At 44.0% G+C, this 24302-nt stretch overlaps 1 protein-coding gene across 2 annotated transcripts in view; it reads right to left on the bottom strand.

Annotated features, from left to right (window-relative positions):
- Positions 1 to 328: 328 nt before the first annotated feature.
- Positions 329 to 24302, bottom strand: part of dapk1 (death-associated protein kinase 1) — a 67810-nt gene continuing 43836 nt past the window's right edge. For both annotated transcript variants that reach the window (XM_047341251.1, XM_035165918.2), the window contains 19 exons: positions 22705 to 22857; positions 21019 to 21064; positions 20751 to 20840; positions 20458 to 20550; positions 18369 to 18488; positions 17767 to 17865; positions 17321 to 17419; positions 16058 to 16156; positions 15735 to 15932; positions 14955 to 15152; positions 12963 to 13061; positions 9963 to 10040; positions 8519 to 8738; positions 6693 to 6878; positions 6410 to 6607; positions 5684 to 5822; positions 5246 to 5366; positions 4668 to 4856; positions 329 to 4383 (listed from right to left, as the gene is read on the bottom strand). In XM_047341251.1, coding sequence (XP_047197207.1) covers positions 3094 to 4383; positions 4668 to 4856; positions 5246 to 5366; positions 5684 to 5822; positions 6410 to 6607; positions 6693 to 6878; positions 8519 to 8738; positions 9963 to 10040; positions 12963 to 13061; positions 14955 to 15152; positions 15735 to 15932; positions 16058 to 16156; positions 17321 to 17419; positions 17767 to 17865; positions 18369 to 18488; positions 20458 to 20550; positions 20751 to 20840; positions 21019 to 21064; positions 22705 to 22857 — 3715 coding nt within the window. In that variant the 3' untranslated portion in view covers positions 329 to 3093. The remainder of the gene's footprint in view (positions 4384 to 4667; positions 4857 to 5245; positions 5367 to 5683; positions 5823 to 6409; positions 6608 to 6692; positions 6879 to 8518; positions 8739 to 9962; positions 10041 to 12962; positions 13062 to 14954; positions 15153 to 15734; positions 15933 to 16057; positions 16157 to 17320; positions 17420 to 17766; positions 17866 to 18368; positions 18489 to 20457; positions 20551 to 20750; positions 20841 to 21018; positions 21065 to 22704; positions 22858 to 24302) is intronic.

Here is a 24302-nt window from a genome sequence, read left to right as displayed (position 1 = left end):
TTCATTCATTTGTTTGGGTCGCTGTAATTTCAATATTTTATTATGTGCAATCCTACTTAACCTCCTGTTTACACACTATATATAAAATATTTCCTTAGATTTATATCCACCAATTTTATTCCCATATGTTTATACTTCATATTTATCACTTTTTTTTACCGATGCTCTTATTTTGCATCACCTCAGCTGTTGTAACTTCCTGTTGTGGGATTAATAAAGGATTATAAAATATTAAAAAGTCTTCTCAACCTCCTCGTGAGGGTCTTGTTACCTTGTTTTAAATGAAAATCAAAAATTAAAGATGTGAGGAAGGACAGAGACGTTGATATTAGGTAAAGAATTTATTATAAAATGTATCACACTATAAAGTGTCAGAAGTACTAAGAACATGGCATTCCAAGACATGCTTAAAGAACGTAACATAAATAGCGACAATAAGACTTGTGCAATGTGGCGATCAGACCGAGCGTCCAGTCCAGTTTCCTCGTTCAACAGAAACTCGCAGAACCGTGTTTTTTCAGAAAACCTTTGTTCCAGTTGCACTCGCAGCCGGAACCATGTGGAAAAAAAACAAACGTGACAATATGGAGGTGATTCTCAGCTCTTAGCACAGAGTGTCTCTTTTTTTTTCTGGAAGGAGAAACTTCATGTTCACTTCCCTTTCTCAGACATCACCTCTTCGTGTTTACAAGGCAACAACAGAGGAATGAAGAAGTGCGTTTTTCCAGGCACACCACGTTGGCAACTTCAGTAAAACAAGAAAAAATAAAACAATGTTCACGAGCAGTTTGGGACATTTCACTTCGTCATGTTTTTTATACACAAGCAGGAGTTCTATCGGTTTTTTTAGGAAAAATGTGTCGTACATTCATTTAGCCTCGTTGTAATTGACGTATTGGGGCGAAGCTGAAGGAGCTGAACTAACAAACGAGAGGATGAAGTGAAGGACACTCGAGTATTTACACCACAGCTCGAGGTTCGCTGTGTCGATTGGCAAGTTCAAGCTGAGACAGAGAGTGAGAGCGGATTGGAAATCGTCTGTAAAGTCTCATCTCTGAGCAGATGGAGGAAGAAAAGACAGACAAACAGGAAATACTGCACAGAGCCGCTGGTTTTCTACCAGACTGTGACACAGCGTCTAGAAAAAGGTTCTTTACACCAACGTTATGAGAATGAAACGGTCTTTTCCCCCGACATTAAAACACAAAAGAGCATTTTTCCTGGTCCAGGTTCGTTCAAACAAACATTATAAAACACCAGCTTCCACAAGGTGAACATGTTTTTCTATCATCTGCAGCCTTCGGCCTTTTTAATTCAGCTTTGTTTATATTCAATGATTTCGCTGAGCTGCAGCTTTGTGTCATTAGAAGTGAAAGAAAACGTGAAGCCGAGTGAAAGTGACACCGACGCTCGGACACAAGCGGCGTCGGTGAAACTGACTCCGACTCTGAGACTGTTGACGTCCGTCACACGTGTAGAAAACTTGTTGCTGTTTGCTCGGTACAAAAGTTTAGAAATCGACCAAATTACAAAATTTCACCTCTTCGGGTTGTTTACTTCAGTTTTGAGTTGGAGCCTGAAGCTGAACAGCATCAGTGCTGCGCTTCCTGCTGTCGGACACATTAACGCTCAGTAAGCACGCGTGACTCGAGTAGTTGAGGAAAAACATGGCTCCAGTTCCCTTTGTGTGAGGCTGAACAGCAGAGAAACACTTTCATTTACAGGTCCCATAGTTTCTTACATACGCAGCTGTTTAATTATGATAAAGATTCCTGGAAAACGTGGACGTGTTCAATCACTACACAGAGTTTTAAAGTGTTCGAGCTCAAATTGAATCTCTGGAAATTGAAACCTCTTGACTGAGACGCAGATAATTGTTTTTTTCTTTCAAAAGTTTTCAAAGTTGTGACCAAGACCAGGAATTAAACCGTCTCTTAAGTGATGAAGAGGAACTGGAACACAACTTTCTTCTATTCCTCAGTGCAGAGCTTTGGTTTCACAAAAGTTCGTTTCACTGGAGCAAATTACTTTCATGGAAATTCAACAATAAACCGCTCAGACTAAATCAAACAGTTATAGACACTTTCTGTTCCTGTAATTTTCTTTCCAGGAATCTTTCAACAAACCTATGAGATTAAACGTCATCAAATGAATCCAGAACATAGTATTTTGTTGTTGGATGGATAATACTTAGAGAAATACGCAGGGCTGTAAAAACCCAACAACACACCAGTTTCCCTTTGACTCACAGCGTCACATCAACTCCACACTGAATTCAATCTGAGATCAAACATCTCCCGACGACTCGACATTAAAGTCATCAAACAGAACTCGGCAGAAACGAGGATCCGATTTCAGTCGCGTTTGTGAAATTCAAATTTCAGAACTTTGTAAAACGAGACAAGCTTTTTTCCTTTTTTTCTCTCGAAGTCGAGTTTCGATCAGTGTCAACAAGGCACAGTTGTTCGAATGTTTGGACAGAACCACTGTTGGGACGACTTTGTGCTCTTTAGGGAGGTAGAAGGCCACAAAGGCACTCGCTGAAATGCTGTTCATGTATTAAACTCTGAGCCGAGCGGCCGAGCGTTACAGCGGTGGAACAGGAGTGAGGTGAAGGCTCGGGGGAGGACAGACGACAGCCTCCGAGTCTACACTGATTTCATAAAGTCCTGAACGTGAGAGAAAGGTCCGAACATGAGACCGCCATCTTTTCCTGTCTGTTATGGGGATGTTGTGAGATTTGAACTTTCCGACTGTAGAGGAGAGAGAGGAGGAGGGATTTTAAAAAGCAGCACGACAAGAATAAGAACAGAATAAAAGCACAGATTCCTCTTTGGAGCTCAGGACGTTCAGTTTTCACAACATTCAAAGTGGAAGGAGAGTTCGGCTGTACAGATGTGGAGAGCACAAACACAACATCTGGCTCCGACGTAATGGGAGTGATTGAAGAGCGAGCTGCTCGACTCGGGTAACGATTGCACTTGTTTATTTTCACACACACACACACACACCCACAGGAGTCTGTTCAGGGAGAAAAGTCTCATGGGACAAACCGTCTCGTCTGGCGAGGACAGAGAGTCGACCCTGATCAGTTCAGCGGGACACGACGGAGCTGATGGAGTTGTACGACATGCCTCCGTTGCAGGTGGGGGGGTAGCCGTTGACGGCTCCACCCACCGCCTCCATGTTGACCCTGAAGACGGGAGAAGCTTTGAGCAGGAAGTCGGCGGCGTCTCGACGGCCAAGCTCCCTCAGCTTGGCCATCAGCACGCCGACCGTGCTGTCCGCTCGCCCGCTCCACTCCTGCAGCAGCGCCGCCGTCGGGCTGGGCTGCAGCACGGCCTGCTGGGAGTCGGGGTCCAGCTCGGGGGTGCCATTTGGAGTCCCGTTGCTGTGTTTGGCCACCAGGTCTGTGAGGCCCAGGTTCATGGCGAGCAGGCACCAGTCTTTCCCCAGCGCGTCCGGAGGGTCCAGCATGCGGCAGAGCTTCCTGCGAGCCAGCAGGGGGACGTCTGATATGTGGATGTCTGTTCCCAGAATCCCCTGCTGGTAAACCTCAGCACAACCGAACACCAGAATGCTGCTGAAGCTCTCCCGGTAGCCTCCCATCGTGTTGGTGAGAGAATTTTCCCGCTGGACTTGTGCCCGGAAGAAATCTTTGGGTTGGTAGACCATGATGGGGGCGTGGTGTTCCCGCAGCTGCTGAGGACTCAGGTAGTATTTGGCGGTGAGCAGTCCCGGCAGCGTGGAGGCCAGTAGGTTCTCTGTGATGCTGCAGATGGTGTCCAACAGGGTGTAGCACTTGGCCCGCTCGGAATCGTGTCCACGCACCTGGATCTCCAGCCCCTGCCCGTGGTTGACCAGCAGAATCATGGCCTCCACTGTCCCCTGACTCACCTTGGCCCCGTTGGTCCAGAGATGAATGTCTCCGGCGATGTCCTCTATGCCCTCCTCCTCTGGCTTCTGCTGGTGGCTCCAGCGACACAGGTTGACCTGCAGTTTGTGAAACAGGCCACAGGGGAAGGGCGTGAGGTGCTCAGCAGGGACGAGCCGCACGCCGCCGTAGAGCAGAGACTCTTCTTCCTCCTCTTCGGTCCAGGAGCGGTTGAGGCCGTTTGTCTTGATGAGGGCAGGAACATCCACCATGGAGGGGTTGGTGGCGTCACGGGCGCAGACATCCATGGCGTCCAGAATCTGCAGCAGCTCGTCCACGTCACTTTCAGGGGCCAGAGCCTGCACCTCCTCCAGCCTGTAGCGCCCCCTGTAGTGGTGGATGGCCTTGGGCGTCTCCACGGAGAGCAGCTTGCCGAGGACATTGCTGCAGAGCCAGCGAGGCTCCAGCAGAACGACGTCCTGCACCGTCTCACTCTGCATGATGTTGATCTGTGGAAGGAGGGAGCAAATAAAAGAGGAGAGATGGTGAGAGAGGGAGAGGAAAAGAGTGAGATCAAACTAACAGGAAATAAAAGACACTTTTAGTCAGTTTCCAAATGTTCCTCCTGAGCTGAGTCACTCTGGTGAATAAACAGAGACAACATCTTCCAGCTGTGGAGTTTTTTTCTCTAGAGATGAAAAACATACTTGGTTTTATTCATTTATGAAAGCACAGTGCCCCCTGGTGTTAGTCTGGTGAAGTGACAGCCAGCTGCTGATAAAAACACACACACCTCTCCCATGCTGTGAAGCTGCAGGGCCAGTGTGCGGAGGTGATCCTGGCTGACCAGAGGGTTGATGTGCTCCTGGACGTCGCTGACAAACTGCTGCCACGACGTCAGCTGGTTGGGGCCACTCAGCTTCCTCCAGGACGGCAGCGTGGTCAGCAGACGCTCCGACAGCAGCGTCATGGGACTGCACGTCTGCAACGACAAGTCACAACACGTTACATTTATCTGTCATCTGATAGAATGTTAAACCAAGTTCAACTAATATTTTTACTTTCAGATATTGATCAATTACGTCCATGATCTGCTTGTGTTCTTTCAGGGAGATTAGATAAAAGTGAAAAGACACAGGGAGGAGCTGAGGAGGCAGGAGAGGAAGGGGAGGAAGCAGAGGAAACAGAGGAAGGAGACGAGGAAGGGGAGGAAGCAGAGGAAACAGAGGAAGAAGAAGAAACAGAGGAGGCAGACGAGGAAGGAGAGGAAGCAGAGGAAACAGAGGAAGGAGAGGAAACAGAGGAGGCAGACAAGGAAGGAGAGGAAGCAAAGGAAACAGAGGAAGCAGACGAGGAAGAGGCAGTGCTCACCGATATGATGTTGGTGCGAAGCTCCTGTAAGTGGCTCCTCAGCAGCTTTATCTCTTTGGAGTTTGAGGCTCCAGCATCCATCACAAACAACTTGTCACTGAACTCCATGTCGTTCCCAAATCTGAAATAAAACAAGACAGACATTATTAGAAAGTGACACCTCCTCACAGGATTAATGAGATAATCTGAAGGACCATCGCTTGTACATTGAGACGTAACAGAAACACTGGAGCTACATGGGACTCTTATTATTATTATTTTAGTGGCATGTAAAAGGTTGTGGTGGAAAAGTTGCTGAGGCTCATGGGTACTTTAGTCTTTACAAGCTGTTTGGAGCTATAATTTATTACGGCATTGAGGGAGGTTTCATCTGGTAAATAAAATGATCCAACAACAACAAACAACCCCCCCTCGTCGTGCTGAGGTTTGACTCCCAACCTGTTCCGGACTTCCTTGAGCAGAGCTCTCTCCTTGTCGTAGCTGAAGTCTCCAGAAAACGCTCTGGGGACGTCAGCGAGGTCGGCGTGCGTGGCCACCAGCACGACCATGAGAGGCTGCGGGATCCGACCCCCGAAAGCTGGAGAGAACAGAGAACAGAGGATTTATAATGCAAGTCACTTTACAATGACTTCGTACATGTTGTCTGGTGAAATCATGGTGATCTGGTGAAAGCATCTTTCACAGTCATGCATCTTCCTCATTAAGGATTAAGGATCTAATTGCACTAATACAATTAAGACACAATCTCTTCTTAAGTGCTGAAATCTGGTCAATAACTTATAATATCTGAGTGGATTTACTACGAATCGTGTTTCTGCAGCAGTTTAAGGGTTAAATTAAATTCAGGACAGAACATTTATTTTTATTAGTTTAACACCATTTCATCATAATTTCACTATCATGGACAATAAGGCTGCAATTCTTTACTTAGTGAATAAATTACATCCTGGGTGTTTATAACATTTAATCCATCGTTACAGTATTTAGTTTATAAATGTTTACAGATGTATAACGTTGAAATAAATTAGGTTTTTAAAAGCAGACATGTTGAATACTTTAATAAATTAAATGGAAGACTGTTTAAGCCTTTTTGAGGAAACTGAATCCAGAGCTTTTCAGGTCCTGCCGTGTTAATACAGCTGTGGTTGAGGAAGCGGTGCTCACCGATGTTGTCCTGGGGCAGCGTGAGAGCCTTCAGCAGGTTCAGCCAGTATGTGATGTGGCTCAGCTGAGTCTCGTACGGCTCCTCCAGGCTGAACAGGACCAAGTGGATCGCCGTGACGTCGTTGGCGGCAAAGTAGTCGTAGGAGCAGTAATAGACGGGGTTCCCCGAAAACTCCCACACGCTGAAATCCCCCACACCTGCAGAGAGGGAAAGAAGTGCAGTCTAAGTATTTCCTGTGTTTCGTTCCAGTTCTGGTTAAACGTAGCTGCCTCCGGTTCTCACCGTGGATGTTGGCGTGCTGGATGTCGATGGCCTTCGTGGCCTGGTCGTCGGCGGTGGACAGGGCGCTGTGGACGGGGGAGAAGACCTCCAGGACGCCTTTGGTGAGACTGGGCTCAAACATCATGCTGCGACTCCGCACGCTCACATTCTCACAGCCCGGGTACAAGTTGGAAATACTCACCGACACTGAAGCACAGAGGAAAACAGAGTAGATGGAACTTGTTAAAGTCATTGAAGTATTTAAGTATTTGTACATTGGTTAATTTTAAAGTTACTGTTATTATTTCACTTGATTTTATATTGTTTTATATTGGTTTGCAATTTGTCATACTTTTTGAAAATGTGAGTTAATGTCCTGTGCAAATAAATGTTATTATGATTATATCATTATTATTGTATCTGTGGTGTAAAGATTTATCGTTTCTTGAAATATTTGTTGTAATATTCCGGTTCAGTACAAAAAAGTATTTTAAATAATCAATCAGGTAAACAGATATCCAGACTTATTTCTCACACTTGCTGACACAAGGTGGTGCTGTTCTAAAGCAGATAAATCCCCTCAGCAACTCGACATCCAGATGTTCTCAACACTGAGGGACCACACCTACCAGTGGGTTTTCTGTGGTGTTGAACCACAGGTCTGCAGCAGCTTTGTTTATGTTCATCCTGCCTTATTGTGACTGAATCGGGTGGATACAGTTTGAGTTTATTTATGATCTAATCCATCACTACATACAAAGACTGTGACGTCTTCTGTTTTTTGACAGATTAGTTAAGTAAAAGGATAAAGGGAGATCAGCCTCACAACATCACACAGAGCAGAATACTTTCAGTTATGTGCCTAAAAGCATTATAAATATGCTTTCAATGAGTATAAATATGTTTTCAACGCGCCACATTCAACAGGCTCATAAAAGTTGAAGATTGATGCCTGTATGGAATCTGCTTGAATAGAAATCTAAAAACCAAACAGACGGACATGACGATGCTTTTCATTCCCTCTCGGTCTCTTTGTGTTTCCCTGTGTCAACATCCCCTCAGTTGTAACAGAGTCAACAGAGACAGTTACTGAATTCAGGCAGAAGCGAAGCAGCTTCCTGTGCAGCGAAGGACTCGGGCCACTGGTTTGCACATAGTAAAGAAGATGGGATCGCTAACTGTATACACATGAATGAGCATCAGGTCTGTCCGAGAGGTAATGGCTCTGAGCGCGTGTGTGTGTGTGTGTGTGTGTGTGTGTGTGTGTGTGTGTGTGTGTGTGTGTAGATGAGAGCAAATACAGAGAAAGATTGATGAGTTTGTGTTTTTCTTACACTACACTGAACATGTCATTGAGTCTTTACACATCCGACACAGGAAAAAAAAGGCTTTTCTTAGACCAGGAGGAGTAAAAAACAAAGTTTCTACTTTAAAGAATAACTTAAAACCCCGATATTCCTTCAGCCATCATCTGACGAGGAATTAGGAAAAAGGGGCCAAGTCAAATATATCGAGGCTTCTGGCATCTTATGTTTGTCGTACACCGTTTAGAGTTCGACTAGTTTCTTCTTTCACTCGATGCAGGTGCAAAGCTGCTCAAATGTGATTTTCTTAAACTAAAATTCAAATTTTCAAGCTTCAAAACCTCTGACAAACATGAAAACTGTTGCATGAACTTGATGAGTTGCGAATGAAGGTGAACAAACATTAAATCAACACTGTTTATGTGCATTAAACGTGACTTATGAATTATTCTGAGTAGGTAGTTCTGGTTCTTGGCAGGTGATCTGGAGGATTAAACTTGTGTAGGATTATCACAGCTCCCTCAGGTCTGTCCGTTAACCTACCGGAAGGTTTGGAGTTGACGGGGGAGTTGGGGTGACGGGTCGTGTTGGTCATGCGTGTCGTCCTCCTCCTCCTGAAGAAGCTGCGCAGGATGCCACATTTCAGAGACTCCAGCAGCGAGCTCTTCCCGGCTCCGGAGTGGCCGAACAGCTTCAGCTTGATCCTGGGCTGGAGGGTCTGCGTGGGCCGCAGCTGCTGGATGTAGCTCAGCTTGTGGTTGTCCTGAAGCCACACATAAAAAATAAAAACACACATGACGACAAGAAGTTAGTAAAAACCACGGATAGTTCAGATCACACTGAAATACACATTTATCACCGTCATGGCATCAACTCCCATTAGAATCCACAGTGATGCTAGAAAGCTGACTCTCTAAACTCATCTTAAAGTTTTTCTATGATACAAACACACGAGCACGAGTCGTTTCCAAACACTCCTCTGCCTCCTGTAATTCATCATATAACATTTGTTAACCTGTAAAACACTTAAAACTGATCCAATAGATGAGTCATGAATCAGGAGTGACCTCAAATGCTGGTGTGGTTGTGTGGGATGTGAAAACCCTCCACGCTCCCACCTGGGTTATGTTAATAAAGAAAGTTTCTAAATTCAATCCATGTGATTCACATCTGAGCAGAAAACAACACTTTTCCTTTTGGAAACACATTTTGTCGACTTCTTATTATCCGTCTCTTTTCTCTCTGGGGTCTTTGGAAGTCTGCGTCGTTCATTTGAATCTGGCATCGGTGTGTGAAGTGTCTTAAATTAGCCGAGCATATGCAGAGGATGACTGTTTTCGCAAGTTGCTGCTTTGGTGTTTTCACGCTCTGCACTGAATCTCAGCGGGTTTTCTGGAGAAGAAACGATCAGAGGAGAAGTCGCTAACATTTAACTTTAGTTGAAAAGGATAATGGTCTCAGTGTGGTTTGGTGGAGGAGACCTGGTTCGGACTGGGAACACTGGACGCAGCTCCAGCTCGTACACCTCTGGAGGGATGAGTGTAGAGAAGCTGGATGTCATGTAACAGGAGGGTCTCAGCTTTGATCACGGTGGTTCGAGTCCGGTCCTATTAAAGAGCCCTCGAGCACAGACAGTGACACTCTCTGTGCTTTAAGTCATCGTGGATTAAGTGTGTGGACAGTAACACTTCTCTAGTTCCTCAAGCTCCGTGCTTCAGTACCTTCAATTGAGTTGAAGTGTTTTATCATCCGCTTCTACCTGTGAGAGTGAGGCCAAGTGCTGCCACAGTCTAAAAATGGTCTAACACATTCCTGTTGGAAAACGTCTCTGCTCTGAAATAGACCAAAGTGAGATGAGTGTTTGTGAAACCTGGGTTTGCACAACGCAGCCTTTTCCCTTGACTCCATTTAAATAGTAAAGTTATGAAGAAATCACCCAAACATCATAAATAAACATAAGGTTGTGTGCGCGTGTCCTTTTCTTAACCTTTTTCAGCTTCCCCAACAAAGAAATGATGTGTTCATGTTGATCGGTAGAAGCCAACTCCTCCGCCGTCTTTCCATCCTGAGGGAGGACAAAGAAGAGAAGGATAAATATATGCACGAGAACTCGTCAGCAAACAGACAATCCTCAACATTTTCCGTAGCTGTTTAAATGTGCACTCCGGTGTTTCTGATTCACATCACTGCATCACAGTTAACTGCAGCTGCAGAGTCTTTCAGTTCAGTCCGTGCACCATCATTCTTCTCTCTGTGTCCAGCTCCACAACCGCACTCATTTGTTACTCTCTCCATTTCCTCCTCAACACACTGACACAGAAACGCCACAGACCCGACAACTTTCACGTCTCCTTCACTGACTCGGCCATCTGTCACTGTCCGGCATCGACAGCCTGAAACGCCCACAAACCACTTCCCCCTTTCTACAGACCACTGAGGCAGAGGAGACGCGACTCGTTCTGGGTTTGATCCAGAAAAATAAAATCATTAAAAAAACACTTTGAAAATCACTCTTTTCATGCGAGACCTTCGCTGTACATGTTCCAGCTTTAATTTTCCGCTTGGTTTTCAGCGTGTCCTTCTCTCTAAAGTGCTCCTCTGATAAGGCCGCATCATATTATTGGAACACAACAAGAACAACGACCTTTGAGTTGTTTGGATGAGCTGAATGTCAAGTAAATGAAGAGCAGCTCCTACTGACCACTCGGAGTGATTTTAATATGCAAACGAATTCACGGGACTGTACAGATGGAGCGTCACGATTATTACTACTGGTGCTTGGCAGCGACAGAGGAGCGGCTGGTGTTAAGTTCCACGTAAAAAACACCAGATGAACATTCGATCGTCTGCAGTGTCTCGTTTTAAGAGAATATAACTGAAATATAATATAATAACATGATTGCTCCGGTTCCACATAACTTTAAAAAGGCGCCACATACAGGATATTTCATCTTTATTTACGGTTTATGAATTATACGTAGAAGAGAGAAGAATGATCCCAATGCTGTGAATTTGTGACGTGTAGCAGACGCCACCAAGCGAAAGGTTTCTCCTTTCACTTTCCTACGAAACGTCAGAACTGAGCAAATCGTAGAAATCTAAACTGTGAGCTTTTCCGTTTCCTCCGGTCTGCTCTAAAAACCACCAACTGCAGGTCACCGCACGATGAATTATACATTTCAGTGTGTGATTTCAAGATTAAACATGCATCAAGTAGCACATCAGCTGTCATACAATATTAACAGCTCCAGAGGAGGGAGAGAAAGAGAAACCTCAGCGTGGGACATCTGGCAGGAACCATTAAAATGGTTTTATTTCTTAATGTGAGTCACATATCTCAAAATATCTACAGATACATAAAGACAATGAAATACATATTTACTAACCCAGATGAGAGTAAAATAAAATGTCCTCTCCATATATTTAATAAATGATCTAACTAGAGCCAGACAGATTTATCAGTTGGCCAAAAAAAAAGAAGAGCTGAAATGTGGCCTAACAAGACAAAGACCTTGGTGCTGCACAGAAAAATCTAAATAAAGAACGTGGTCACTGAAGCAGAGGCGACAGTGATGTAAAGGATTTTAAAACAACTTGATGCAGAACTGAGACAGAGAAGCTGCAGCTGCTCAGATGAATTTAACTTCAGGAGATTTAAAATGGATGAGGAACAATCCAGGAAGGATTACGACGAAGAAAATGAAGAAAAGGAACGACACGTCAAAAATGACACATCTGGCATCACAGCTTGCAAACATATTTTGGCGCCAGCTCAGACCCGTTCTCTTCTGGATTTCATTTTCTTTCACCCACTCTTCCGGCAGATTTCTTCAAATTCGGACATGTTTTTGGGCTGCGCACACGGCAGGTTCCAGATCCACCCACAGACTTCATGATGTTGCTCATGTCAGGGGACTGTGAGCCCCCCCCCCAGTGTTTCATGGTGAATTTTGAGGTCACTTTAGGTGTGCAGCAGAAATGTCATCAACATGCCCACTTGGATATTTTCCAGAGATTATACAGGGAGGCTGGTAAGAGGAACTGACTCTGACATTTGCGTTCTAAGAATTTGTAGATTTTTATTGGGATCCATTCTTTTCTCTTTCTGTAGCCACACAACCCCAAAGCAAAGTATCGCATCACTACAACTCATCCTGGAGAAACATGAGCTGGCAGAGCTGAGGTGCAGCAACAGAACAGCTTTTGTTGTGCAGCATTTACAGATCATTGTTTCGTGGACTCCCACAGATCTGAGGTCAAACGCACTCGCATCCAGATGAAATGACTGAAGCTGGTCTCTGACTCCTCGTGCCGATTCTGAGCGGTTTGATAAAAGGCTCTTAGCCTGCGGCTGCTGGAGCCCTCGACTTCTTACCTGCTGCTTAGACTCTGCAGAAAACAACTCAACAGTCAGAAGATGTTTCCTTTAACACACCTGAACAACGAGAATTTAGATCCAACTAACTTACTGGAAATAAACCAGGCCAACCTAATATTATTGAATCTACTTTCTAGCATTTTATATAAATTATACAAAAATCCAGCTTATGGAGCGCGTGTGACAGCGAAGTGAGTCGAGCATCAACTTTCTCTGAAGCAGAAAATGACCAAGTCGCCTTAGAAATAAGTCAAGAGAGACAGAGACGTTTCCAGGAGGTTCGTTATGTAAGTAATGTCATGTATGTTATTCATCCATTTCGTTGAACCATGGCAACATCCCTCAGAAGATACAAGATCCATACGCTGCAATCTGTCATGGTGACAAATCCTCGACACGCACTAATGCATTCAGCTCGACTGTGAGCGGAAACCAGCTCCTACAACGTAAGTGACAGTTTAATTAATCAGAACGCAGAGAGGCATTTACTGCAATGATGGAAAAACACAACCTGAGATAAGTTACAGTCACAATAAATCATGTGATCCTGCGCGTTAAGCTTGTGCCACTGTAAAGTGAAGGGAAACGGAGAAGTGTGCAGTGACTCACGTTTGTGACGGCGTCGATGTTGGCTCCGGACAGGCAGAGATGACGGACGACCTCGAGGCCGCCGTTGTTAGCCGCCAGGTGGAGCGGCGTCCGGCCATACTGGACGAAGAGAAGAGAAGAAGAAGAAGAAGAAGAATGAATTTTCAGTTGATGGACAAGTGAGAAATGTCAAAAGGAAATCTACCACAAAGAGCTGGATGTGGTCAGACTAAGATTTAACATAATTTAGGTTGGGGCTATAAAAATGTGCCTATATCAATATTTATCATTTTCTGTCTGAACGGTCAATCACAGCGTTCAGATCTATTACAAATATCCTGAACTGTTCTGTCAGTTAAGTAAAAATACTTCTCAGGATGTTTTGTGTTGCGTTACATTAAACCCACACTGAGCAGCTGACTGTATAAAAAAAACACCACAGCAATGATTTGAAGGTGCTGTTTTTCTCTCAGTCCCATGAAATGCATAATTTCCTGACTCAGCACCAACGTCTTCGTGCTTCAGCTGGTCGACCGATTGCATCACTATTTTTCACCAAAAATGAAATAGTAGACCTGAAATACTGACACCTGCAAATAACAGCTATTATTTATTGTCCTCTTAAACATATTGAAACATCACAAAAATGATTTTTCCCTCATAGAGGATAAAAGTAAAGATTTGGAAAGTATTAAAACCCATCCCTGAAAGCAGTAGCAATTCCAGTCAGTCACAACTTGAAAAAAACCAGGCATCATTCATCCCGTTTGAATCTAAACAAAACAGGAGACATTTTAAATTCCACGCCTCTTGTTTTCCTCCCCAGTGTCTCCAGCTGACAGATCCAGGCTCAGACTCAGCAACGTGTGATATGCTGCTTGAGATAAGGCTTACAAAAAAAAAAACAGGCAGAAACTGGAAATAGTGAATAAATAACATCCCTGGTAGTGTTGTCTGCTTCTGATGCACATCACTTCCGTGAGCTACTCTGGGGAAAAAATGTTTCTGTATGCAAAAAGAACAAAATAAAAAGAGAAGGAGAAGGCTGCAGCGTCAGTGTCTGAGAGAAGCATCCCACCGCAGAATACATTAAAATGGATGGTGTCAAAATAGCGTGTGAAAACACCAAAGGCAGGAACGTGTGGGAAGTCGTGCTCGGCAGAGTCAGAAATATAAAACCAGGTACGAGAGAGCTGCCGTGAAGGAAGAGCTTATCAAAATAAGACTAAAGCCTCCAGCTGTTATCAGAATAAAAACATTCTCTGGTTATTATGATATTGAAGATGAGCTCAAGACACAAGCTCTGAATTTCAGCTGCTATCACAACACGTCGATAATGAATAGAATATAGATCGGACTGGATCACAGATCAGAAATGTATTTACTCCTGGAGAAAATCCTTTAATTCCTGGTAATAGGTTTGCTTTCTCTGTTTATTTGTCCCTCTGTGATTAACCCTTGTTCAGCTACACGACATGTCTGAAAGTATGTGGACAGTTGAGCTGTGAGTCTGTGACTCTTTTTAAATACCTTCAGAAAAGGGAACTGAAATTTAGAATTGACTCATCAAGGTAATGCATCATGTAATGTTTCCAGTGTGAAGCCGCCGGCTGTAAAAAAAACAAATAGCTGTGTTTGGTTTATGTGAGATGAGTCAAAACTGCTCATTGTGCAACCGGGAGCATTTTAATTCAAGGATAAATCAAATGTTAGTGTTGTTACAACAGTTCTCAAGCAGAATGTCCATCCTGCAGTTGGAGTCTACATACCCGTATTTTCCAGAGGTCACCGTGACCTTTGACCACTGAAATCGAATTAGTTCCTCTTAGAGTCGAGGTGTAAACTGGTACGGCAGACTGGAGATATCCTGTTCTAGAAGTCACAGTGACCTTGACCTTTGACCTCCAAATCTAAAATCAGTTCATCCTTGAGTCGAACTGAATGTTTTGTACCGAAATCCCCTCAAGGGTCCGTTAAGATATCAGACGGACAAACAGAAAACCACGTCCTCACCTTGTTGGCGAGGTCGAGGCTCGCCTTGGCGCTGCAGATCGGCATGACGATGGGCAGGTTTCCGTCCTTGCAGGCGATGTGCAGCGGCGTGTTGCCATGGCGATCCTGCTGGTCCAGGGGGCAGTGGTGCCTGAGGAGGCAGCGGACCACCTCAACCTGACACCTCCGTACGGCCAGGTGGAGGGCGGTGTGGCCGTCCTGGACACAGACACACACAGACACACACACAATGTAAATCATCAATCTCTCTTAATTGTTGTTGATCTAAACATTCAACACTTCTGTGCAGTAGCTTCAAAGATGCAGGTGTTTTATCAGACTGATCCTCGGAGGTGAATAATGTCCTAAAGCTTCTTTTTAAATGTTTTGTCTTTTCTCTTGGTCCTGTTAAATGGGCATGAATTGTTTTTGTTGAATCAGATTTCTTGTTTGGTTCCCTGAAAGCTTAATATCAGTGTTACTATCACATTTACTGTCTTTCCTTGCTCTTTTCTCAGTGCACACGAGTAATCCACACTAGTTTAACCTCTTTTCATCTTCAAAGATACTGGGAATAAACAAATGGCAGGAAACCCTGAGGCAGAGCCACAAGTGCTGAGAATCCCCAGAAGGATCTGGAAAACCCTGCAGAAATACTCCTGACCCAAATACGAAGTTGAATTTCTCTCACACAGCATCAACGGCAAAGCAGGAAGCAACTGTACGTTGTGCGTAAAAGTAAGAAAAGTTAGACGCGTGTGTATATGATGTTGATCTAAATCTTTCATCTGAGATTATCACCTTGTCAGTTGCTTGTAGATCGGCCCCGTGCTCCACCAGGCACTCCACGATGTCCGCGAAGCCCCGAGCAGACGCCGTCAGCAGCGGACTCTCGCCCTCGCGGTTCTTTGCATCCACGTGGCAGCCCGTCTGGCAGAGGGCCCGGGCTACTGTCGAGTACCCGTGCCAGGCAGCGCAATGCAGCGGGGTCTCCTGCTCCTGGAGATGGAAACGAAGGATGCAAAAGAATAAAACCTGCGTCCTTTGGTCGGGAGAAGAGTCTCTCTGATTAAAAACCAGGTCATATCTTTTGCACGTGTATGTAAATGTACGCAGGTGCTCACCCTGTCAGACAGGTCCGGGTTGGCCCGGATGCTGCACAGGTAGTTCACCACGTCCACGTTGCCATAGCGAGCCGCCACATGAAGAGCCGTCTCTCCAGACTGCAGGAGGGAAAACAGAAGATCATGACGTTAGCTGCTCAGCATTTCAAACACTTTTATTCAAACGGCTTTTTGCACATGAAATAATAAATATCAAGGAAAAGTTTTTTGTACTTAGAGAGAATGGTAACAGGAAGCATTTGACTTCATTCCTCGGAGTCAGCAACTTTCCAAACACTTCCACTTAAACAACACATTTATATTTTACAGTCCTGCATTCCCAGACATCCCACTCTCTAGACATCGATCCATCAGCCTCACGTTGTGGCTGCCAGTCAGCGCAGAAGTTCATTCGCTGAGGAGCTGCGTACGGGAAACGGCGCCCAAGGTGTTCGCGTGTAGGAAGGAAAGTGAACCGCTTAGCATAACATCTCATGGATTTATGTTCGGGATAAAAAAGCTCCATAGATTTATTTAATTAGAGGGAAAAGGTTCATCTCGCTTAAAAAAAAAGGCGTTGAAAGGTTTTACAGCTTTGCCTTTTCTCGTAAGGCGATTACTTAGTTACATACAGACACCTCCGCTTGTGATTCGGGGTTATAGCGTAATAAAGTAAGATGAAACTTAAATTATCCTTGGACGGGAAGTAGATAATAATCAGGAAAGTGCCCGGTGTGCAGATTAGCTGTGCTGGCGGAGGACTCTGCCCCACCTCAGACAGAAGAGGACACCACCAGCGAGCACCATGATTAAAAGAGATTGGAAAAATGCTTTTGGGATTTTGTCTGCCCGAGCAGGCTCTGTGATCGAGGCTAACATCAAGCCAGCATCTAAAGCAAACACCCACGCAGGCTCACGCGGCCCATTCTTTCTCAGCAAGGCTTGTTTCTATAGCAACAGCGGATAAGATGATAAAATGCCCGAGTAACTCGTTTTCTCCACAGGGGCAGAGTGTGGCGAGTGTCAGCGTGTGAATGTGCTTTTGAGAGTGTTTGTGTGTGTGTGTGTGTTTCTGGGCCTTTTGGAGATTCTAAGTAATGCTTCTCAAGGGGTTTAACGGTGTAGGAGTGTGTGAGCAATCGCCGATAGATAACAGCGTGTGGAGTCGTAGTAAGAATCTGTGTTTCTGTACAAGTGTGTGTGTGTGAGACAGGCAGAGAGAGAGAGAGAAGAGAGAGAGAGAGAGAGAGAGAGAGAGAGAGAGAAAAGAGGCACTTGATTCACCTTATCTTGGACATCCAGAGGGCATTTCTTTTCATGAAGGAATCTCAAGGTCTCGACGTGGCCGTGTCTCGCTGCGTAGTAGATGGCGTTGGCGCCGCTCTGAAGGATGCAGAGAGAAGTAAATCCCTTGAAATGCTAATTCCAGTGACTAGACTCAAGGTATCTGCTATAACTGAGTGCCCAGCAATTTCTGTTGCTCATTTAAAAATCTGTAAATCTCAATGTTTGGAGCTCATTCAGTCGTATTTCAATGCGACTGACTGAATGAATGCAAGTAGCAGATGAGTGCATCCATTAAATAAATTCCTCTGCAGTGACACATTTTTATTAAACTGAATATATTCAGGGTTCAGTCCATTTGGAAAGAAACGTGACGTCTTTAATGCCCGTGTGTGTGTTATGGAGTCAACAGCTGCTTGTCAGAGTCACACTGATGACACATGTACCTTGTCGTGGGCCTGGATCTCTGCACCTTTTCTCATCAGCACCTCGATGATCTGAATGTTGCCACAGCCAGCGGCAATCAGGAGGGGAGGGGTCCCGTGCTGCAACACACACACGTTGTAATGTCAGTTCTCAGGGACTAGGATGATAAGTTATTTTAATATGAGCTAAACCTCTTTACAGAAAATGATTTTGAATGTAAGTATCTCTTGTTAGTTGTGTGTCCGCATGGTGGTGGAAGTACTGGCTGATGTATAAAACAGGAAAAGGCCAGATAAAGTATTCTGGACCAAAGTGCGAAAAATAAACGTTCAATTTCCTGCATTCACTCTTTTCTTTTATCTTTTTAAAATCACTCTTTCCCTCTGTCAGGTGTTATTCTGACAGGAAGCATTTCACACTTTCGAATCAAAAAAAAGGTTGAAAGAATAAAACAGTGGCAAACTTTTGAACAGCAGCAATTTCGGCAGGAAATAGGAAGTAAATATAGATGTAATTAAAGTTCTGTTCATGTACAAAGTCTTATAAGGCGTTTATCTATGATTTTGTGTCAAAATGGCTGCTGTGAAAAGGTCCATGAGGTGTGATGTCTGTGTTAATTCACCTTGTTGGGCTGGTTGACGTCATAACTGTTCAGAGAGCCGAGCAGATGCTGCAGACCAGGCACATTGTCGTCGTTTATGGCATGGATGATGGCCTTCATCACGAAGGAGTCCTCCTCATCCTGAACAGGTGGGAACGACAATTACTCTTCTGCAGTTCATGGGATGATCTGATCCTGTGAGCGTTAATCCTGTGAATTCTTTCTATCACATGGCTCCTAAGTCGCCCTTTCATCTTTTCCTCAGGCTTTAATTCACAGAAACTAAACAGAGAAACAGCAGAACTTTCTTTCACATCAGCATTTTAGTTTTAAAAAACAGATCAAGACTGTTTCTTTTTCCTGCCTCCGACATGTGACCCAATAACCTTCAGCCAGAGTCAGCTGGACGCCGCAGAAATTGGCTGTGATGCTCCGCTGCACAAAGAGACGAGGGGAAGAAACGCAGGGAGGTGCGGGGGAGAGGAGGTGAGGCCGATGTGGCATTTGTTCGGCCAAGCGTGATACTCCAGCTACATTCCTCGACATAACCTCCCTGCTGGGGGGGGGAGCCATGAATAAACCACCGCCGAGAGCAGCGAGCACAACACAAATATGTATGAGCAGGAATCTGATTGCTTGGGACTCACTGTTAACACAGCGGTTTGGGATCGTTACCTTCTGAAAATGCTAATTCACGACACGGGGACTGAGAGGTATCTTCTCTTCGGTGCGAACAATTTCTAGATCAGGCTCCTGGTGACATGGCAGCTGACAGGTGACCACATAAGAACCTCTTCACCACAAGAAACATCCTCCAACGTAAGAAGTGAGGCTGAATGACTGATGCAGTGACTATTTTTATCTGAATTTGATCCTTAACATCACTGCTCCCGGATAAAACTTTCCATATTAAAGAACTAGAAGAGAGCTCGGAGAGTACAAAATGTCCTAGTTGGATTTGCACAGAGTTTGACACAGTCATAAATATCAGTCCCCCAAATTTTATTTTGAAGAGGTTCCATGAATTATCAATGAAAATGCATCTCACAGTATTAAAGAAAAGGAAAAGAATTCCTGCTTCTGCTTTTTTCTCCTGATTAAAACTCATCCTTCCACCAAGTTCCATCCAAATCAGTCCAGTTTTCCATAATGCTGCTAACAACCAAACACAACCTGATCACAGACTCTCAACCTCTGAGTCTGAACACAAACTAAATGTCTTAGTTGATTTACAGAGGGGGAGCTGCACTAAACACCCACCGCTGAGTGAGGTCTTTATTTAAAGCACTTAACCCTGAACCTGCTCAGCCAATAAAACCCTGATCTATTGAGAAGCTTGAACTTGTCAACATCCCTTACTAGCTGCAGCTGTGTTTGCGTACTGCAGGGGGCGCAGCACCTCCTACACATCTACGTGCACCTGCCAGTTCACCTGCGACACAGGGAAGTCGATGTGTAATCCTCTGAGGAACCAGGCCCGGCCTTGGCCTGCTGGCAACGCTGCGTTAATGATTAAGCCTCTGACAGACGCTGCAGTGTTTACATCGCCACTATCAACTTTTAGACACTAAGGACACAGATGAAGACTTTTCCTTCCCTAGGAGGCACATTCCTGCCAGCTCAGCCTGGTTTTAACGCTACACACACACACACACACAACACACACACACACACACACACACACACACACACACACACAGAAATTCCAACAATTCTGCAAACATCTGACCTGTGGCACTTGGGAGGAAATGAGGAACAGATCAATTACACGTAGAAGCCCGAGATTCTCAAGAGAGATTGTGGAGCTGAAAATACCAGAGCTGTAAACTGAGCGCTTCAGGTCCTAATAAGTTAATGCACCTCAATAAAAGCTAAATGAAACTCATTACGCTGCCGGTCTCTTGTCAATGACTTTTTACTGGGACTTATATTAAAGATCGCACAGGACTGTGGAGATAAGAGTAACCGTCCTCATGTCCTCACCCCTGTCTGATTATTTGACCCAGTGGAAAGTTGGGACATGGACCAAGAAAGAACCCAGATAATTTCTTTTACTTTCTTTAACAATGCAAGATTGGGTGTTTTTATTGTTTGTCAAGTGAGGTCTCACCAGCGTGTCTTCACTGCGCGCCACACTTATGTTGCTCCTGGACAGGAAGGAGCGGGACAGACGGTTGCACAAGGAGATGAGTCGGACGGATTGCTGGAAAAGAGATGAAATGATATCAAGGCCCAGAACAAGTTAATGTCGCGTGTTGTTAAAGTGATTCTGAAAAGGCAGGAAGGTGTAAACATCAAGAAATGTTCTGCTCCATTTTAATTCACTTGTGTCTCGGGGATGTGATGATGTAACGTGGTCCATAGGTTCTTAAACCTTTAGAAACACTATCGCAGAAAACTTACTTTCCATTTTCTTCGAGCTGCAAACTTCTTGAACTTTTCCATGTTGACAGCCGACTCCTTCCTGCTCAGCGCTTGCAGAGTATCTTTTGGCTGATTTCACACAAACACAACAATTTATAAATCAATAAAGAGCTTTTCAAGATATTATTGTTAAGATAAATCTGGTGGAGAAGCAATTTATTGAGGAAATGAAAAGGATTTTAAAAATTGTATACAGTATTTCAAATATTAAGAATGAATCCCATCAGTCAGCTATTAAGAGAACTACCTTGATCCAGGGGTGCAGGAAACTGTCCTGAATCGTCATTCTCCTTCTGCAAACAGAGAAGTCAAACATTTTACAATTGTCAAGTATCTTCCCGAAATTTCCAGCAGTTGATAGTTAAACATCTCATTTATAGCTATGAAAAGATATGACACAGCATTTTAATCATCAACGACTTAATGGGATCAAATTAGGGTCAACGTTTTATTGTTGTAGTTGTAAATCACCTTTTGTGTAAAACACTTTTGCAGCTCTAGAAATATTAAATGCATGTGGGAAGGTTTTGTGCATAAAAATGTAATTTGTCTATGTGTAAAAAGGTTTTATTACTGCAACAGGATCCAGGATTGTTTTTCACTGTAACATTGCATAATTCCGAATTTTCTTAAGATTCCTACAAATGAAAGTACTATTGGAAAACATTAAATTCATTACTTTTGTCCTGAAAAATTTGATTATTCTTGTTATTTTCTGCTGCATTGACGTTTGTTAAACTAGAACATGTTACTTCCCTTTTAAAGTTTTTGTTCTTCTCTCTAACAACACAGTAAATAAGGTAGTGAGACAAACCTCCGCGTAAACAGGGGAACAACTTCTGTTCCAATTTGTGCTTTACTTTTGGAGAAACATAACAATTCAACAATTCAATAAAAGCCGAGATAGAAACCCGATGTGGTTGAAAGTCCAGACACCACATCCCCGAACACAACTGCTGTGAACTAACAATGAAAACCACGAGTCATTGTTCTGGAAACGTTTCAGTATGTTCGACATAAACTGACCATTACAGAAAACTGGTGTGGTTCAGTGAGAGACGCCACTTCCTCCTGTCTGCGCCTCTTTCTGACCACATACCCGTGTCTGACTGAGGATAATCTGCAGTCACACACACACGTAAATAAAAAACCTGATGCGTGTCCACGTTTCAGGAGCGGGAATTTCACAATAAGAATCAGGATATCACAGCGAACATTATGTAAAGGAGGTTTTTCCTCCCTCTAGTGTGTTATATAGTTGTTTGGTAAAAGTAAAAGTTCTGCACCATTAAAAAGCTCAAAGTCTCGTTCCCTTTCATAGCACCGGCCCCATATGTTTTTTTTAAAGTACGTAAAGTCGGCCTATCCTCTTGCCCACAGTCTGTTTAAAGCAACTTGTCCGCGCCTTTAATTATTCTTCCTATAGCCTGATATTATCTCCACACCCCCCATTATTCACTCGTGTTGGCTTCCTCACGCTCGCTCCATTGTCCTGAAGAAACTGGAGCAATTACCTGAGAGTAACTGACTTCGAGTGGAGCTGCAGCCACTCAGATGCTGCTGGAGCGACTCGGTAATGAGACGGCATTCAGTTGTAAATAACATTCGTTGGGTTTTATTTTTCATATTTATTTTATTTGTCATGTTCCTTCTTTAACGTGGACAAGAGAGTTTTCTTCGGAAAAAACGGCAGAGACAGTTTTCAATTATCTGGTAATTGGGTTTTTAAATTACGTTATTATAGAATAAATACAGAAATAGGGATGAGACTCGACTCTGTATTTCAGATATAATCTCGCTTTTGAATTCTAACTATTGAAAACTGGCTGCTGTGCCTGACTGACGGATGAAAATATGAACTAAAATAGGAGAATAACTATTATTTTCATCCTTGGTGAACCAGTTAAAGCAAACATCATGTTATTACACTTACTTGGGATCTTTGACGAGGAGCTTGGCTATGAAGTCTTTGGCCAGGGCGCTGGTGTTGCTGAAGAACTCCTCCTCGAAGGTGTAGTCGACGGCCGACACGTTGGCCAGCGTCTCCTGCTTGTTGTCGCCCAGGAACGGAGACGCACCGCTCAAACTGCAAGGAACGAACAATAATAAGAACAATAAGGTTAAACGTGATCAGTAGCCATTAATAATTGGTCAAAGAAAACAAGTCCCCTGAGCCTGTGGACATTTTTATAAAGTAAATGATTCATCGGTTAAATAGAGTTTGTCAGCAGGTATTCACAAAAACTACTGAACCGATTTCAGGGCATGAAAATAACCTACTAACGTTTTGTGCGGATCCTGGAATTTTATTTTCACTTACTTTAACATTGCGACATTTTTTTCAACATTTCCCTTAATTCTTCAGAGAATAAGAATAAATAAACATCTGAATCTAACAGGTTTTAATATTTTTCTAGTGCGGAGGACTTTTTTTCAGCCACTCTACATTAAAAATAAGGCTGGAAACCTGCGACCACCAATAATAATGTAAATTCAGGCAGGAGATAAAAAGGCTTTGAGGTAACGCTGATAGTTTTAGACCTTCTTTAAGAACTAGATCATCTTGTGTAGGGTTGTTCAGCCTCGGAGGTATAAACTAAATGTTTAGCAAACAAGACAATGAAAATAACAATAATTTGCTTTGTGAATATAACACAGACATGTTCAGCTCTTTATTTATGCTTCAATCATTTTAACAGCTTCAGACACTCTGATGTTTTCTACTTAAACAACAGTGACTTCCTCTCGTCGTCTAACTCGGCTCTCTTAATCAAAAACGGAATATATTTGATTTCCATTCAAACACTTACTCTCCCACCGCTGATTAGCTTTGTTCCTCAAAAACTAAAACCTCGCTGCTTGTGGATGTGGGTAACGTGATTTCAGAGCTGCGTAGCAACTAATGGTGACTCATTAGTCCAGCCGCGCTATCAGGCTGAAGTATTTGGTGTTTGTTAGTCAAACACTCACAGGAAAGCCAGCTGGACGACTCTCAGCTCCGGTGAATATGTGAGGAGTTTGGTTGGAGTGCAGAAAGTAAGCGAGAGCACATCAAAAAATTCTGAAGATGCAGCGAGGGGATGATAAGGAGACATGATGCTTCTGCAGTTGTTTTTGTCCTCTATTGTGTTATAAAAGGTGTTTTGTGTATGTAAATATCTGCGGTCCACAGAAGAGGGAGCTCAGTGTACCGATGCTTCCCACATTTGTTTAAGGGCACGTCTAGTGGTTCGTGTGGCACCTTCCATAACAAAACCAGGTACAGCCTGAGCGGAGGTCAACATTTTAAAGAGACAGGACAGAATCTGTCTCTTTTAATGGATGCAACCAAGACACTGAGTGTAGCACACGTACACACACAGACAGGCGCGTACACACAGGGCTGATCGGTCATGCATGGTGATGAGGTCCCAGCTTCCTGGAGCTCCGGCAGTTAAACCAAAACACGGGTCCGTGCCAAACCCTGGACCTCCCCTCTCCAGCAGCACCAGCCACTAATTACCACACCAGCTCGGACAAACACGGAGGTGG

This window comes from Hippoglossus stenolepis, chromosome 9 (genome assembly GCF_022539355.2).
Source record: "Hippoglossus stenolepis isolate QCI-W04-F060 chromosome 9, HSTE1.2, whole genome shotgun sequence".
Classification (NCBI taxonomy): Eukaryota; Metazoa; Chordata; class Actinopteri; order Pleuronectiformes; family Pleuronectidae; genus Hippoglossus; species Hippoglossus stenolepis.
This window is presented reverse-complemented; position numbering and strand designations above follow the sequence as displayed.